This window comes from Chaetodon auriga, chromosome 15 (assembly GCF_051107435.1).
Source record: "Chaetodon auriga isolate fChaAug3 chromosome 15, fChaAug3.hap1, whole genome shotgun sequence".
In the NCBI taxonomy this organism is placed as follows: domain Eukaryota; kingdom Metazoa; phylum Chordata; class Actinopteri; order Chaetodontiformes; family Chaetodontidae; genus Chaetodon; species Chaetodon auriga.
In genome coordinates, this window is record NC_135088.1 from 6,170,247 (window position 1) to 6,184,127 (window position 13,881).

Consider the following 13,881-nt stretch of genomic DNA (forward strand, 5'->3'; position numbering starts at 1 on the left):
TAAAATCCCGTATTTTCAATGGGAGTCTGGTCATGCCAAACTGACGAAGTGCCAGTAATCATGACAGAATTAATACAAGATCAACTGTTTTCCAGCAGCATATTAATGCATATATTCTTACTGAAAACAAACTTCAATTGTATGTTTGTGTGACGTGATTCATTTGAAGTAAGGCCTTTATGGCAGTTTAAAAAGGTGGATATGAAATTAGTGGACTACACTCCACTGAAGTTTTGCTTCATGTGATCCTGTTCCTACTTCCCCTTAATAAAGTTTTTTATTTTATATATATATGTATATTTTGTAATTCAGGATTGTGGCTGAAAGGGAATATCTAATAAAAAAAAAGTACAGAAGAGAAACTACAGCTCTGATTTCACAGCTACAAATCATTATATTCTTTATTATAAATCACAACATCTCCCATAAATTAATTCAGTTCATCAAACACTTGAAGAAAAAGCACATTAGCAACATTTTAATAACAAACTAAACAGTTCAATCACACGATCGTTTACATCCAGTGACTTGCAGTCAGCGTGTTTTCAGTCCTGATGCTCGTGCTCCTGTCCCGGGATGAGCCAGCGGATGCTGTCTGTCCTCAGGATGGCGTACAGAGTGAAGCCCGTGATGAAGAGGACAGAGAAGACCAGCAGCCAGTCGATGCTCTTCACCGGGACGCTGGGGAGGGGGCCGAGGCGGTCCGCATCCGACACGTTTCTGTCGGAGCTGGCATCAAATCCTGGAACACGTCAACGGGAGAGCAGAGAATACAGCAGGATGGAGGAAGAGTGCAGGAATAAAAACAACATGATTTGTCTTCTGTTCGTACCTGTCTGGTTAGTGATGAAGGAGGTGAGCGTCTCCAGCGTTCTGTCGGTGTGGTTGAACCGAGCCATTGGTTTGGCCCCCTGGAACAGCAGGATGTTGGGCACTGCCACGGTCCCAAACCTCGTGGAGAGGCTGGTGGAAGACACAAGAATTACAAAGACTCTTTCAAAGGGGTGTTGACTGAACTCTGAGGGGCTCTCTGAGGCTGTAGTGAGCAGTGACTCTGCGTTGATCTGCATTATATTCAAGGGTGTTGCTAATGTTTTTCACACACAGTAGTAGAAACTGCTTTATTTTAGAGGATCAAAAGCACAAATGGTTGGGAACCACTAGCCCTAGCTTACAGAGAGTTTTTGGTGAACATGAAGTTGTGTTAAATAAGATTATTAACAACCAAAACCACCAAGAAAACATCATTTTACAGTTAATAGTTTTGTTCACATGTACACACATATAAGTACTTAGTTATATTCCTATGATGTGACCTGAGCCACAGACCACAAAAGGTAATAAAAACCAGAAGTCACTTAATGCCCCTTAAGAGTGGACTTTCACAGAGGGGGGGATGATGCACATCAGACCCCATTCACCTGCTGTGCTGCGAGGCATCCAGTGCCAGGAAGTGCATGCTGGGAAAGACTCGGGGCAGGGCGTTGAAGTGAGGAGCCAGGCTGGCCGAGAACTGGCACCAGGCGGTGAAGAACAGCACGACGGAGCACTCTGTGCTGTTTGCATTCAGGAACTCCATCAGGTCCTGAGGGAAACGAGGAAGAAGGGCACAGACTGAGGGACTGAATCTTCTCCTCTGGCGTTTTATTGGAGGAATAAAAACAGACTGACTGAATTATCAGCGTAGCCAGATCATGGCTATGCAACCCAGCTCTCTCACATGAATGAATACCTGCGACGCGTTGAGGACCTGCACAGTGAAACTGTCCATTCCTGTGATGTTCCTCTTATCACAGTTCACCTTGTACGTCTTGGCGGCCTCTGTGGCGTTCTGCTCCTCAGTTGGGGTGATGTCTGCATGCACGATGTCAAGAGTGACCTAGAAGTAAACATCCACGTCAAGTCAGTTTTATTTATATCGCCCAATATTACAGGCACTTGCTTTTCGTGATTCTTCCTGTTTGTTGGCTGTTAATCAAGTTACCAACCAAACTTTCCCAGGAGGCAGGCGTTCATCCCTCACCCTGCTCTTTAAGTTGTCATTCACAACAACAAATTCATGCAATAGTGCTTCTAGTTAGTCACCTGGAGTGATGATTCAGAGCTCGTCTCCTCCACTGATGCTTCTCCATCAGCCAGAGCTGGTGAGCCACACTGGGCACTGTTCTCATCACAAGGCGGGGAGAAGCCCGACTGGAAGTCTTTGACATTTTTGGGGAAGAGGGACTCGATGTCAGATGGATCGATGGGGGCTTCGGTTCCCATCACAGCATCTGCAATCTCAGCTGTCTTGAACTGCCTCTTGGGCAGAGAGTCCAGGTCCTCTGACTCCACGAACTTCGGGCTGTTCTCCAAGTCGGACACTGCATCCTCTGACAGCATGAGCTCCAGCGACTCATCGTTCTCTGAAACAAAAAAATTAATTATAGATCGAGGCTCAGTGCATATGGTCAGTCTCTCATGGCCAGATTTAGTTGAAACTGTTGTGTTAAGGTGCTGTTAGCAGCTTTACCTAGCTAGCTAGGCCCAGTCCAATGAAATTAATTGTTTCATTTACTTTTTACGTTATATACCGTGAGTGCAGCAATAACGTTAGCTTTTCCGCTAACAACCTATATCACATTACAATGTGTTTGTAAACGTTTCACTATATCTCTATTCATTTAAACAACTGGAATTATTTTGGAGAAACAGACAAGGTTTGGTCAAATTAACTGCGACAACTAGCATGGTTCTTGGTACTAAATGTAATTAGTGCTGTGAGTTAACGTCTGTACGACCACCAGACAGCTGTGAAGTAAACATGAACGTTCGCTGTCAGTTTGCGGTGTTTTGCTAGCGCTGTTTAGCTAACATGCTGCTGTCAGTCTCTTACCTTGTGCGGCAACAGAAAACCGGAAAACATAAGAATGATACAAGATAAATAATAAAACACACGGGATGTTAAGCTTGGCGAAAATCCCCGTCATATTTTTAAAATGTTGCGGTATACAAGTATGAATCACGACATGTTGTTGAGATGGGAGACTGTTCAGCACACAGGAAGGAATGTTTCGAGCTGTGGCGGAAGAAAATAAATGCGACACCTCCACATTCTGCTTCCGGTCAATGAGCCGGCTTCCGGCAAATTGTTACAAAAAATAAACGGTGTAATGATAATTTGGGTCCTAAGTAAAATCTATTAGCGGTAGGCACACTGCAACTATCACACAGCTCCTATTTCTGGAATCAAACACAATTTTATGACCTCCACCACCCTTTAATTCTAAAGAGTCGTTTCCCCCACTTTAACAGATCTGCCAGTGTAGGGATGGGTGTAAACACCATGTGATGAAACGTAAGAGCGGAAAAGTCTATACACTGTAGATCAGTGAATGAACAGCAAGGAAATGAGCACAGCTTTTATCTGGTAACAGAAAGTGAAACTTACTGACATTCACTTTCGTCTAGAGGAGAAATGGCGCAGCAGATGATTCACCTGGATCGAGAAAAACTGAGCTGTTCAATCTGTCTGGACCTTCTAAAAGAACCGGTGACCATTCCCTGTGGGCACAGCTACTGTATGAGCTGCATTAACGACTGCTGGGAGGAAAAGAATGAGAGGAAAACTCATAGCTGCCCTCAGTGCAGACAGAGCTTCACGCAGAAGCCTGTCCTGGTGAAAAGTACCGTGATAGCAGAGTTGGTGGAGGAACTGAAGAAAGCAGGACTTCAAGCTGCTCCGGCTGATCATTCCTATGCAGGACCTGGAGACGTGGCCTGTGATTTCTGCACTGGGATGAAGGTGAAAGCCCTCAAGTCCTGTCTGGTGTGTATGGCCTCTTACTGTGAGCAACACCTTCAGGCTCACTACGACATAGCTCCACTAAAGAAGCACAAGCTGGTTGAAGCCACTTCAAGGCTTCATGAGAACATCTGCTCTCTGCACGACGAGGTGATGAAGATTTTCTGCCGCACGGATCGGCAGTGCATCTGTTACCTCTGCTCCATGGACGATCATAAAGGCCATGACACAGTCTCTGCTGCAGCAGAAAGGGCCGAGAGGCAGACAGAGCTCGGGCTGACTCTGCAAAAAGTCCAACAGAGAATCCAGGACAGAGAGAAAGAAGTCAAGGCGCTGCAGAGGAGGGTGGAGGCTATCAATCTTTCTGCTGATGAAGCTGTGAGGGACAGTGAGAAGATCTTCACCGAGATGATCCGTCTCATTGAGGAAAGAGGCGCTGAAGTGAAGCAGCAGATCAGATTCCAGCAGAAAACTGAAGTGAGGCGAGCTGAAGTGGTCGAGGAGAAGCTGCAGCTGGAGATCACTGAGCTGCAGAGGAGAGACGCTGAGCTGCAGAAGCTCTCACACACAGAGGATCACCTCCATTTCCTGAACAACTACCCCTCGCTGTCACATCTGAGGGAACCTGAAGGCTCAATCATCACTGATACCCCCCCTCTGAACTCTTTTGAGGGTGTGACAGCGGCTGTGTCAGAGGCCAAAGATAAACTGCAGGCTGTTCTCAGAGATGAGTGGCCAAAGATCAATCTGGCAGTGGCTGAAGTGGATGTTTTGCTCCCTCAAGCAGATTCCACAAGCAGAGCAGAAGATCTGCTCGGAACTACTCTGGTTCAGAGAAGAAAAAAAAGAAGAAGGAAGATTCCACCTTTAACCCATCCTGGTCGTCCTTCCTCCGCGGCAGACCAGGAGCGGTGGGCAGCCAGACCGGCGCCCGGGGACCCATCTTCGGCGTCACCATTGGTCAGTGATTGGTCACCATTGGTCACTGATTGGTCACCATTGGACACTGATTGGTGGTGATCTTCTTGCATGTTTTTAGTGGGGGTATATTTTTACGGAGGATACCCCAGGTGAACATGCAAACTCCACACAGAAAGGCCCTCCTCGAGCAGCAGGCACCGAAGGCATGGTGCCCGCAGCGAGATTCGAACCCGGGACCTTCTTGCTGTGAGAGGCGACAGTGTTGCCACCGTGCCACCGTGCCACTATACAGATACAGCAATCACACATTTGGTAGGTAGGGTCAGCTTATCCAGACCGATTTCTTACATGTTTTCAGATTCTGAGTAGAGAGGGTCTGACTGGATGCTGTTACTGGGAGGTGAAATGGACCGAGAGAGTTATTATACCTGTTGCACACAAGGACATTAACAGAAAAGGGTGTGGATTTGGATTTAATGACAAATCTTGGTCATTAGATTGGAAAAGTGGAAGTTATATATTCAGACATAACTGTGTTGAAACTTCCATCTCAGGCCCTCAGGCCTCCACAGTAGGAGTTTACCTGGACCATCAGGCAGGTACTCTGTCTCTCCACAGCGTCTCTGAAACCATGACCGTCCTCCACAGAGTCCAGACCACGTCCACTCAGCCTCTCCATCCTGGATTTTGGTTTCCAAGTTTTGCTGGAGCCACTCCTGAGCTGTGTTAGCTCAAGTAGATGAAAGTGGTTCATGCGTGTTGCTGAACAGTGTCGGATGAGGTGTGTCTGCGCTGCAGCGATCAAAGGGATCCATTACTTGGATTTGATGCTGTTTTGTTTGTGTCAAAAGAAATAGTTTCTTTTCTTCATAAGGATTCATCCTTTTTTTGTTAGTCTTGCTTTTTGAAATTTGATCCTTACGATATATTTACTGAACGTCTTCATCATATGAATTATTGCATGTGATGAACGGCTAATGAAAAGTCTCTCCTGCTTAAAACTGATTATTGTACATATGGGCTTAAATAATAATCTTTTTTCTAATAATAAATAAAAATAGTCATGCATGTTAAAAATTATAAACCAGTTTAGATTTTTGAGCATCTGCCAAATGAATCGAATTTAAAGTAAATAAGAGTTATTTGAGTTGCGTCATATCTTCATGAACATGCTGAGTGTAACTGAACGTTTTCTTTTCGATGCTCTACATTCTGCTGTCTGTGCTGCTGTTGGAATGATATTGCAAATCACATTTTTTTTTTTTTAAATGTACCCAAAAAGTGCTTAAAACATGAGTAAAATTAGCTTCTCTGTTGCAGCTTGTATGAATTTAAATTGAACCTTCTGAAAAATAGTTTGTTAACCATCTTTTTAAGAGTGTCTTTACATGTTAACCCTTTTAGCAACATTTGTGAAAAGTAAATGTTCAAAACATTACAAATAAATAAATAAATAAATACATGAATAGTTGACTTATCATTTTGACACCAAACCACCAAAACAAACCAGAAAACAGTCTATATTCTTCCTTTCACCATCAGTTTCACAGTTTTCAACATATTCTGGTAACAGGAACAATTACACAGGGATATTGATAAAGGCAATTAAATAACCTTCACTTTATGGTCATGAAATGATTTTTAGTGCGTGAAACTTTGGCTCTTTGGAAAAGAGAAAACATTTGAAGACAGTATTTCAGCAGAATGTGTTACTTTCAGATTTATTACACAACTTTTGAACATTCCACAACAATCATGCAGGAATAAAATGGGAATAATACAAAGCTTCACGGGCTTCGCCAATCACACTTTAGGAATAACTGGGCTCCACGTCTTCTCATAAACACTCAAAATGTGAGGTAATATTTTTGGAAATCGTTGTCTACAGACCGTGTGTTGGTTTAATGCTGAAGATGGTGAGAAAGAAAAAAGAATCACTCATAAAGCAGTGATGAAAAAGGCAAATATAAGATGGACCATCCATTCCTGTTTGTGGCATCAGCACTGATTTAAATTGAAATACCACAGCTGTAGTTGACAGGAATGACAATAAATTAACTGTTACTGAGTCTATTTTAATCCATATTCCATTATCACCCCTTAACCCCTCCTGCCACGTCCTCAAAATCCAAAACATCAGTGCTTTCTGTCAAGGAAACAAAATTCAGGGAATAAATTGTTGCTTGTAACATCTACGTTCTTACATCTTGTCCATTCATTTAGAGTATTTCAGAGACGAGCTGTGAAACAGATGTACACGGACCTCCACGCTGCTCTGAGGTTACATCTGACGTGCTGACATCAGTCATCACACCATCATGTCAATGTGTTTGATTTTTACCTTTTAGAACGAGTCTGTTCACAGAGCAGAAAGCCAAATGTCTCAGATAGTAGGACACAAAATTGTTGTCACAGAGAAGGAAGTCCTGCTTAAATTCTTACCCAAATCTGAACCCAAGCCATCTCTAATCCCAGTCTAAACATTCAGGAGTCCCACCCCGCCCACCTGTCCCACCCAGCCTCTGTTCCATTTCCACTGTTAACTCAATGGGTTTCAAACAGTCTTTCTACAGAGCTGAAACATGTTCTCATGGCTTTCTGTCCATGTTCTCACCTAAATATCTAAATATCTGGGGACTAAAGTTTGCACAACTCCTAATATTAACTGAGGCAATTTGACCCCCGTAAACCTCCAAAAAACTAGCTGTGACGGACGCTGATTTGACACCTGTGCACATCCTGTGCACTCTGGGTGGCTAAACCACACATTTACAAAAAGATTGACTGTGTCATGAGATGCGTTTGTGAAAAAAAAAAAAAAAAAAAAAAAAATCAAAAATCAAATACAGGTCTTGCTTCTTGTTGGTGAACGCCATTGTCCTGCTGCAACAACAACAGATCCCATCAAACCACAGAGAGCCAAAGTGGAACTGAAACATCTGTGGTTTTTGTTCTGGAGGTGAGAAAATAAATCAAAGTCAGCCCTTAAAACACGACCGCGCTCAACAGGATGCAGGTCACTCCATCTGTCTCCATAACTATGATCATTTTAAAAAGAAAAACGAATAAAACAATTCTGATTCTGAGGGATTGTATGGATTTATAGGTGTTAGCGGTGGAGGGGCTAGCCGCTTTAGCACACAGTGTGTATGGGAGTTGATGGTTGCCAAAATAATCACAAGATGCCTTTTAGTACAAGAGGAGAGCCACAGTTAGCTGAGAATATGGACAAAAAACATGTTTCAGCTCCTCACATAGAAGGAGAAACACGGGTAATTAACAGTCTGTTCAAGTGTCCCAGGAAGCCATGATGGTGTGACAGCGAGGGCGAGGAACCTGAAACTGAAGCAGCTAAATGGAACCAAGCCATCCTTCATTTTATCATTTCCCCCTGTGCTTTGCCTACTGTGACATGTCAAAATGTCTTCTGTGAAAAGGAGCCGTCCAGCTAACAGTCCACCTCATCACCTGCAGCCTTGAAAAACACAAACTTCAGGACGTGAGACAGCCAGGCATCATCAGCCGTAACCCAACCAAACATCATCAAATATCCAACGTGGCTACATAAGGATTATATATAAAAAAGAGAACTGCTTTCAAAGTAGAGTAACAGATGGATATAAATACAATGAAATGCAAAGGAACTAAGTTAACATTGTCAGTGTATAGCAATTTACAATGCATTCAAAAAACTGCCATTTTAATCACTTCATATGCAACAATTTAAAGGTTCGTCACTAATCCAAACAATCATACTACCTTTTACGGGATAGTGGTCTCTGAGGGCTGTTCCACTTCTATTTTACGCAGTAGCGTTCATGCTAAGGTCATCCTGTGAGCGGCTGGAATATCTTTCAAATCAAATAGCGCAAAAGTCTGCAGGTCGATAACATCGTATTCTTTGGTAGAGGAGGGCGAAAAGGATGTTCGTGTGTGACGTTTCAGCAACCTCTGTTAACACCAACGAAACCAGTGACAGAAGGCCTTGTACACGAGTATAAAAATACAACGATAATAAAAAGTGATAGTATCAAAGTTTTCACAGTACAATACATACAACAGATTATTGCACCGAATTGAACGACTTTAAATTTGGTCATGTTTATGAATAGTACCAAAAACTGAATGATCATAAGGGCAAGTTTTAAGATTCAACCTTCAAATAATATAAAACATGAGTACAACACAGCAACGTGTAGCCAAACAGCCAATCAGTTATGTTGGATTAAAATCATATTCTCCTGTATTGACGGTGCATCGAGCGTCATGTGAAAAGACAAACATTAAACCAGCGAAGCTGCTGCGTCTTTCATGTCTGTCTGTTTGCACTCAATTATTCTCCATCAGCGTTTCACCAAAGCACCAGCTTCCCCCCACAGTCAGATTCAAGTGTTCTACAGGGCGATGGTAATGTACCTAAAACAACATCATAAACAGCATCGTAACAAACAGACTGGATCGGACCTTCCCATTGGTAAAATCACAATATCGATAAGCCGTACCATTACTGGAGAAATTAAACACATAATTCTGAAACCTCGGTGTGATCACCGGAAACAAACGAGACCATGATTGAGGTGATTTGCTGTCTTGTGGCCATTAGCTTTTCTCTTCAGGTTTATTTAATGCATGAATGCAATGGGAGGGATTTTGAGGAACAGCGCCACCTGTCTGCAGGTTTCCTACCAAATACAACCTGCAGTGTAGTAACACAGAACCGAGGCGGGGGGGCGCTGTCAGTGATGGTCTCATTTGTTTATGATCCAGCGTTAAAATCCATGTGCCTAACATGGATTTTAAGTATTGAAAACAAAAGAGATATTTGAGGTAAATGTCACACAAATATCACATCAAATAAATGTTTAAGATAATTTGTAAGTGCTGCTCATTTTCTTCTGATTCGTATTTTGCTTGTTGCATCCTTGTTTACGCCAAATGATGCAACCAGTGGTTTTCCTGGATAACACCAAAGAATCGCAGTGAGAGTTTGGGCGACAGAGTTCGTCTACAATGTGAAAAGACATCATTACAATGTGTCCCCTCTAAAGCAAACCCACACTTTCTCTATAGACATAGATACATATACACTGTATATATGTGACCTGATCAGGCCAGATTTTGTTCTCGGAGGTGGGACATTGAAACAACAATTACAAATGTCTGTCAGGGGGGTTTGTTAAAAAAAACAAAAACAAAGTGAGTTAGAAAATGTATGATTTTGGTATCTAATGACATCCAGACTTTGGCAAGCTGACAAAGATCAGAGTAGAGAAATCGTTTCTACCAGGAGGAAGCTAACGAACTTACTGCCTCTGCAAAGACGCCACCGGCAAAACGGGGTTTTGACTGTCGAGTGACGAGCAGGCGGCTGATCCGACCGGGCGACGAGGCCACCGCGGTCCACATTAACCGATCCGCAGCAGGTCGGACGAAAAGCAGGAGGCGAACAGAGTGGCTGGCAATGTTGCAATGCTTTTTCTTTTTTTTAGTTTTATAGTTATATTTAAAAAAGAAACATTAGTTTGGGCTTGGATAACTGTAACAGTCTGTGAGCTGACTCAGTTGCTTTGATGACATTTGCATGCAGATAATATGTGGACGCTTTGCAGGGTGACATGTAGAGAGTGAAGACGGTGTTAGCAGGAGGGTTTTTGTGTGTGTGTGTGTGTGTGTTTGTGTTCATTTGGAAAAGCTGGATCAACTGGATTTCAGTTTGGAGCTGCTGCTAGCCTGGACGATGATCTATACGTGTCTCTGAAGTGCCACTGAGCAAGGCACTTGACCCACAACTGTTCCTCTGAATGTCCTCAATCCAGAGTGACACGCCTCCCGTTATGACACATTAAAAGGTGCTACATATAGCATTTTGTTTTTTAAATGAAAGACCACATTTCCAACTGACCTTCCCCCTGCAGAGACAACGCCCTGTGGCTGCTTGTCCCTCTCTTTCCCCCCTGAACAAGAGCGAATATTAGCGACATTAGCTAATATGAAACTCATGTGATGAGCACGAAAGGAAAATTTGCCTTTGCTTTGAGCCGTAAAGCAGCCCAGCAGATCTTCTCACGGTGGCCTCCTTGGCTTACAGCAATCGATCATTCAGCGGTGTTAAAATGCTACATAAAGCACGCTAAAAGTTAAACCTGTCATGAACTACCACCACAGTTGTTAGTCAGATAAAAGCCCCTTGCTCAATGAACATCCGGTATTATTTTTTCTCCAAGAAAACAGACACAGCAATGTGTAGTGAAAGCTTCCACACACCATAGATCTCCAGCAGTAGCACTGAAAAACTAACAGTATTATATCAGGTGGCAGGCACACAGATGACACCGACACGAACAATAGAAAATCTCCTCCTCTCCGCCTCACAGCGAAAGATTACAATCGCCCACAGTATCTGGCAGGAAACCTGTACCCATGCGTCTCTTATTCAGCTGATGGAGGGCGAGTAGAAACAGAGCGTTACTCGTTAGCTGGCTTCTCTTTGCAGGAAGGTTCACAGAGGATTTCCTTGTGTGGTAGAGGATAGGGGAAAGCCGCTCCGCTGCAGGTGCTACCATAACCCAGTTTGTTGAGGCGAGACAGGCCCTTAATGCTGCCGGGAGGCCGCCCGGGGCTGACCTTGTACCCCGCCGCTCTGGTCGTACCCAGCGGCCTTCCCGGGCTTGTCTTGAACCCGGCAGCCCTGGTGGTGCCGAGGGGTCGCCCTGTGCTGGTTCTGTATCCGGCTAGCTTGGTGGTTCCCAAAGGCCTCCCGCGTCTGCCCGTCTTCCCCACAGCCTTGTTCTTCTTCTTGCCTTCATCCGGCGCTTGATCGGCGCTTTTAATGCCGGGTAGTTTTCCCGACGCGCGGGGGTCACCCACAAGCACTTCCTGTCTCTGGCACACCATTGGCTTGTGGCTCTGGGCGGGTAAGGCCATGGGAGCCAGCGTCATCTGGAGGGACGGAGGGGGAGGAGGGTAGAACTTGTTGGACTGGGAGGTGCACAGTTCAAAGTGGGAGGTGGGGTGGTGGCCGTCCTCTGCTAGGCACGACGGCCTGCTATTCATGCAGAAGTCACTGCTTGACACCTGGCGCATCATCTTCTGCTGGGGGTCAGAAATAAGTTGCAACTGTTATTATCACACTTAGACAAAAGATTCACGAAGAGGCAGTGTGCTGCTCTTCATCAGAGGTGAGGAAGCTGAGCAGATGTACAAACGTTAGTCTTCAACCATAACAAGCAAAACAAAGGTGAGATTTACACTTTGGCTGCAGTGTTCTCAGGCAGTACACTCCCAGCCCCTGTTAACATGTGACCGAACTGGTTTAGCTCCATGCTGAGGGAGTACTAATGATCTTAGCTTCGTGCTAAAGTACAGTGTGAAAGTCCACCAGTTAGACAGATCTCAGCTTCCCAGCAGCCTTTTCCACTCAGACAGTCAGACAAGCTTTTGGAAATAAGAGGAACCACTTTCAAAATAAAGCAGTACAGAAAGTAAATCCATCTGACACGTAAAAACTTGAACGCTAAAGGTGTGACTGCAGGTTATTTTCTTTGAGCTGAACATTTTTCTTCTGATTCACATTTATCTTACGACGAATGAGCTGGTGCTCGTCAATACAAGGTTATTTTCTGAATGGGCTTTTGTAACTGTAGATGTTTGGTGTGAGGGACGGGTGGATGGGTCCAAACCATCCTGAATCTAACTCTGCTTTGCTCTGGATGTGCGCCTGTACAGTCAACATGCTTTCATCTCCTCTTGATATGAGCTCACACTCTGCTTTCTCTGAGCCCGGGTACCTAAAACCAGAAATCCTGGCTGATGTTTGTTGGTTTGTTCTACATTCTTACTCCTCACAAGCTAAAAAATAAAAAGAGGTCAGAGGTCAACGAGTTCAAAGGGCCTCCTTCACCTGGGCCAACCCCGACTGTGAGTGTAAATGTACAGATGTGATGCAGGTCAGGGTCATGGCTTTGGACAATCCCTCCAAACCTTACCATAAACCTTATTAAAGTACTGCTGAAGTGCCTTTGAACAAGATGCTGAACCCCTACCTGCAGGTGGTCTGCAGGTGACCCTGACCTCTGACCTCCTTGTGCAGGAAGCGGTCAGAATACTCTTATCTCTCATTACGGGTATCATTATAACACCCAGTGATTAGTTTGCGCTCACGCTGCTCTTTAACTCCAGCTCATGAGTGCCATGAGGCTATAAATACCTGCAGAGAGGGAGCACAGACTGCTGCTGATGAGATCTCTGTTTAAGGAGGACACAGGATGCAAGGAGGTGTGGACTTTACTATCGCATACACTACACCGTCTGGAGTAATATCCATTCACAAAAAATATGCACACACATTCGGCATCTTTGCGTCCAGACGACAAAAACCTCCCACTCTCGGTGTCACTTTGCCCCCGTGTAACATTACAACACAGACGGCTGAATGTGGCTCGTTTTGGCCCGGGTAGCGGTTTTGCGTAAAGGGGGTTTTAAAATGTTGGCGCAGGAGCGGAAACGTGCGCCGATATTGGGTTTGACGGCTTCCATCCAGGCCAGATCCTGAATGTAAAACACACCCTCCAGCCGCCAGCGTTAGCACCAAAGGTTACTGTACCTCGATTGTTCGCAGATCTCGGAGCGGAAAGGGTTAAGGAGAAAAATGATCTTTCATCCCTCAAAGCGCCAGTCGATCCATTTCCCCAAATTTTTTCGCACCGCAGGACATCCGCTCGTTAGCAGCTCACCACCGCATCGGCTCGTCTCGGCGTGGACGCGAACCGGACGATCGACGGTCCCGACGGGCGCGTTTTTATCTCCCAGCTCCAGAGGTTTGGATAAGAAACGCAGCCATTTTCCATTAAAAATTAATAAGACGGGAGCGCAGTCTGAGCATGCGCAGAGCGGCGGGCAGGGGGACGCGAGGAGGCTGCTGCTCCTTCCCCTCCTGAACCGCATCCAAAACGCTGCTTTCACTTCTAAACCCACACAACTGTTTGCAACCAGCAAGCGGCGAGAAAGCCGCAAAAGCATGCTTTATTTAGTGTAATACGTCCCAAATTTGAGCCATGATCCAGTTTCAGCGCTTAGCAAACAGCACCACCCTCTACTGATGAATAATATACAAACGAAAGCCTGTTGAATAATTCAGAGTCGGTGAGAGTACACAGTTATCTTGCAGATTTGTTAAT

General features: G+C 44.6%; 3 protein-coding genes and 1 pseudogene across 5 annotated transcripts; 2 read left to right on the top strand and 2 right to left on the bottom strand.

The window, feature by feature from the left end:
• Positions 1-374: 374 nt before the first annotated feature.
• Positions 375-3,069, bottom strand: txndc15 (thioredoxin domain containing 15). The gene is made up of 6 exons (XM_076750619.1): positions 2,876-3,069; positions 2,086-2,405; positions 1,733-1,879; positions 1,422-1,585; positions 833-963; positions 375-742 (listed from the first exon to the last, which is right to left on the bottom strand). The coding sequence occupies exons 1-6, from the start codon at positions 2,967-2,969 to the stop codon at positions 546-548; spliced, it is 1,053 nt and encodes a 350-aa protein (XP_076606734.1). The 5' UTR covers positions 2,970-3,069; the 3' UTR covers positions 375-545.
• A 373-nt stretch (positions 3,070-3,442) lies between these two features.
• Positions 3,443-4,805, top strand: LOC143332509 (E3 ubiquitin/ISG15 ligase TRIM25-like). The gene has a single exon (XM_076750053.1). It carries the CDS (start codon positions 3,458-3,460, stop codon positions 4,802-4,804), a length of 1,347 nt encoding a protein of 448 aa, XP_076606168.1. The 5' UTR covers positions 3,443-3,457; the 3' UTR covers position 4,805.
• Positions 4,806-4,910: 105 nt separating this feature from the next.
• Positions 4,911-5,435, top strand: LOC143332511 (stonustoxin subunit alpha-like; annotated as a pseudogene).
• A 972-nt stretch (positions 5,436-6,407) lies between these two features.
• Positions 6,408-13,563, bottom strand: c15h5orf24 (chromosome 15 C5orf24 homolog). Of its 3 annotated transcripts, none has more exons than XM_076750054.1 (2): positions 13,308-13,563; positions 6,408-11,794 (listed from the first exon to the last, which is right to left on the bottom strand). In XM_076750054.1, the coding sequence occupies exon 2, from the start codon at positions 11,789-11,791 to the stop codon at positions 11,171-11,173; it is 621 nt and encodes a 206-aa protein (XP_076606169.1). In that variant the 5' UTR covers positions 11,792-11,794; positions 13,308-13,563; the 3' UTR covers positions 6,408-11,170. The 3 variants fall into 3 exon arrangements, with proteins under 3 accessions (XP_076606169.1, XP_076606170.1, XP_076606171.1); XM_076750055.1 differs by having other exon boundaries at positions 6,408-11,797; positions 13,308-13,560; XM_076750056.1 differs by lacking the exon at positions 13,308-13,563 and adding an exon at positions 12,912-13,269.
• Between the last annotated feature and the right edge of the window lie 318 nt (positions 13,564-13,881).